This window comes from Charadrius vociferus, unplaced genomic scaffold, assembly GCF_000708025.1.
Source record: "Charadrius vociferus isolate BGI_N301 unplaced genomic scaffold, ASM70802v2 scaffold32, whole genome shotgun sequence".
Taxonomy (NCBI): Eukaryota; Metazoa; Chordata; class Aves; order Charadriiformes; family Charadriidae; genus Charadrius; species Charadrius vociferus.
This window is the reverse complement of record NW_009647856.1, coordinates 2,584,086-2,586,710: the sequence shown is the minus strand read 5'-3', so window position 1 is coordinate 2,586,710 and position 2,625 is coordinate 2,584,086. Positions and strand designations below refer to the sequence as shown.

Genomic DNA, 2,625 nt, shown 5'->3' with positions numbered 1-2,625 from the left:
AAAATATCATGAGAAACACACAAATACTGTTCCTTTTGAAACTTCATTGTTCCATTTCCAAACACTGGACCATTTGAAGAAAACTAATTTTAAATCTTTATTAACATTCTTATTGCTGGCAACTAGTACTCTTGAGGTAATTAATAAAATTAGTCTTGTGAACAATAGCAATTACCAACAGATGGGCAGTTACTTACAAAAATATTATGTTGGGAGCTTTTTGGGACATCGTAGAAGTGTTGCTCTGCTCTTACTGTAGTATATTTAGTTTTGTACTACTTTGTATATATCTGATGCAATATCTGTGCCATTAATTTGCAATTATGAAAATTGCATAAGAAATAAAAAGTCTTTCAAGTTATGTGCATGAGTCATTTAAAAAACCACTGTTTTTCTGAATTTAGTTCAAGACAGCCCACACTAGGGTGAACGCAGAGTATATCAACATCTGTAAAAGATCTTGAGTCTGATGAATTTGTTGGTCTTTAGAACATTTGTCTCTCTGTAGAGAATACTGATCCTTGATTTCCAAAAGCTGGGCTGTTTTTGGTTGTTTTTTTTTTTTCCTCTAACTCTATGAGGCATAAAAAGAGAAGCTTCAAGGAGGATTTAGCACATTACTTTATAATAGGATTTATCTTTTTTTTTTTTTTTTTATCTGCATCTTTTTTCCTGTGACTTGATATTCTGGGAATTTCTTTTGAGAAAACCAATTGGGTTTTAATCCTGCAAAAATGTATTAACATGTTTAACAGTGTCCACACGGGTGGTCACTCAGTTGTGTAAAGCGAAGAATGAGATGATATTTGTTGAACTGGAAAGAGTAACCAAGAATATTTCCTGACCTTCAGTAATATAGGATAGGTCAGGTGTCTCACTAAACAAAAGCTCTTAAATGTTGCAGACTTTATAGATTCTTTGACTGCAAGTGGATAAACTAGCATAAGGTCTGATACCCACTTTTATTTCATGGATGTTGTGAATGTGAAGAAGAGAAAATTATTCTGTAAAAGACATCAGATTGGCATTTTCACCAAAAAACTCCAGTTACCACAACTTGAACTGCAATGTAGAGTTCAAACCTGAAATCCCGAGCCAAGCTTAGTCTTAAGAAAATGAAACAGCACTTCTTCTCTGGGTCTGCAGATGAAAGCATCGTGAACAGCACGGAGGTGGCAGCCGAGACATCAACTTGCATTCAGGGGCAGGGTGAGGGTTACCGCGGTACGGTCAACACCATATGGAGTGGAATCCAGTGCCAGCGATGGGACTCCCAGTTTCCTCACCAGCACAATATAACTCCTGAGAACTTCAAGTGCAAGTGAGTAGAGACATGTGGGTATTACTGCAGTGGAAAAAGAGCTTAGTTTTCAAATGTTTAGAAATTCATGCCACCAAAGTAGACTATGGGATCCCTGTCACTGCTCTGTGTGCTGGAATTTTACAGTGTGGATCTTTCAAGGTAAAGAAAAGATTCCAGTCTCAGTTTGGATTATCTCTGTAAGAACAGTTGTTTGAACAAAACAATTAGGTTTGTTGTCTCAATCCCTTCGCTACTATTGTTCAGGTTATTGATCAAATACTGTGCTTTGTAACACATCTACTGAAAACTTAATCACTATCATTGTAACAGAAAATAAGACTGATCCTGAGCCTCCTCTGTCAGTCTTAGGACCACCCTGGAAGTTAGTGCTTGAACCTGATCCCACAGGTTTTTCTCAGACAAACCACCACTTAAACCAATTTGCACTGTACGTCGGTAACACTGCTGCAGGATTAGGCCCTTGTGCCATTTTAACAACGCTCCTAGCAGTGCAGAGGGGTTAGCAATATTAGGACTGCTTACTCAGCCGATGCTTGAGAGCATAGTAGCTATTCAGGCCAATAGATTGAGTAAAATCAATAGAACTGCTGGTATGACTGTTCCAAACTCACTCACATGAGTAAGAATTACAGTATAAGGCCCATTCTTTCCATAGTCTATTATCAGTAAGCGCTGCAGATGGAAAAATACAGGGAAATAAGGAGATGCACAGAACATGGCAACAACTGTCAGGAGATAGGAAAATAAAACTTACATTTAAGAGGTTTGACCATTTCATGCAAGCTTTGAGAGACATTTAAAGATGTTCCCTTGTGGCTAACTTTCACTTTAAAGGTAACAGCTGTATAGAATTTCACCACACTTTTTTTTTATATTCCGAGATTCTGTTTCTTAAATGAGTCACTGACAGTCTACAGCACTCTGTTTCTCTAAACTCAGCAGAACCATTCAAAGTACAGGGAATTTTAAGCACTTTGGTAATGTTTGTATTTAAAAGCACTTGTAATGGGTTGCAGGTGTATCCAATGTCAGCTTGCAAGACAATTTTTTTGGAGAATCCCAAATAAAAATAAGCTATATTGAAAATATTGTTAATCTTCAAATGAAATCTTACATCCAGTCAAAACATAGGTCCACTGAAAATGACTTTCCATAATCATATTCATATTACAATTATTATATTTTTCTGGACACTGTGTTCTTACTGGCTCCTCATCTCCTTGCACTTGACACTGATCAGTAACACACAGACCTTAAGGAGCCTATATTATTGCTAATTCATAATAAAAAGCAATACAATG

The 2,625-nt window shown here is 36.8% G+C and overlaps 1 protein-coding gene across 1 annotated transcript in view; it reads left to right on the top strand.

Moving 5' to 3' along the window:
* Positions 1-2,625, top strand: part of HGF (hepatocyte growth factor (hepapoietin A; scatter factor)) — a 57,637-nt gene that overhangs the window by 39,789 nt on the left and 15,223 nt on the right. The window contains exon 8 of the mRNA XM_009883001.1: positions 1,147-1,321. Coding sequence (XP_009881303.1) covers positions 1,147-1,321 — 175 coding nt within the window. The remainder of the gene's footprint in view (positions 1-1,146; positions 1,322-2,625) is intronic.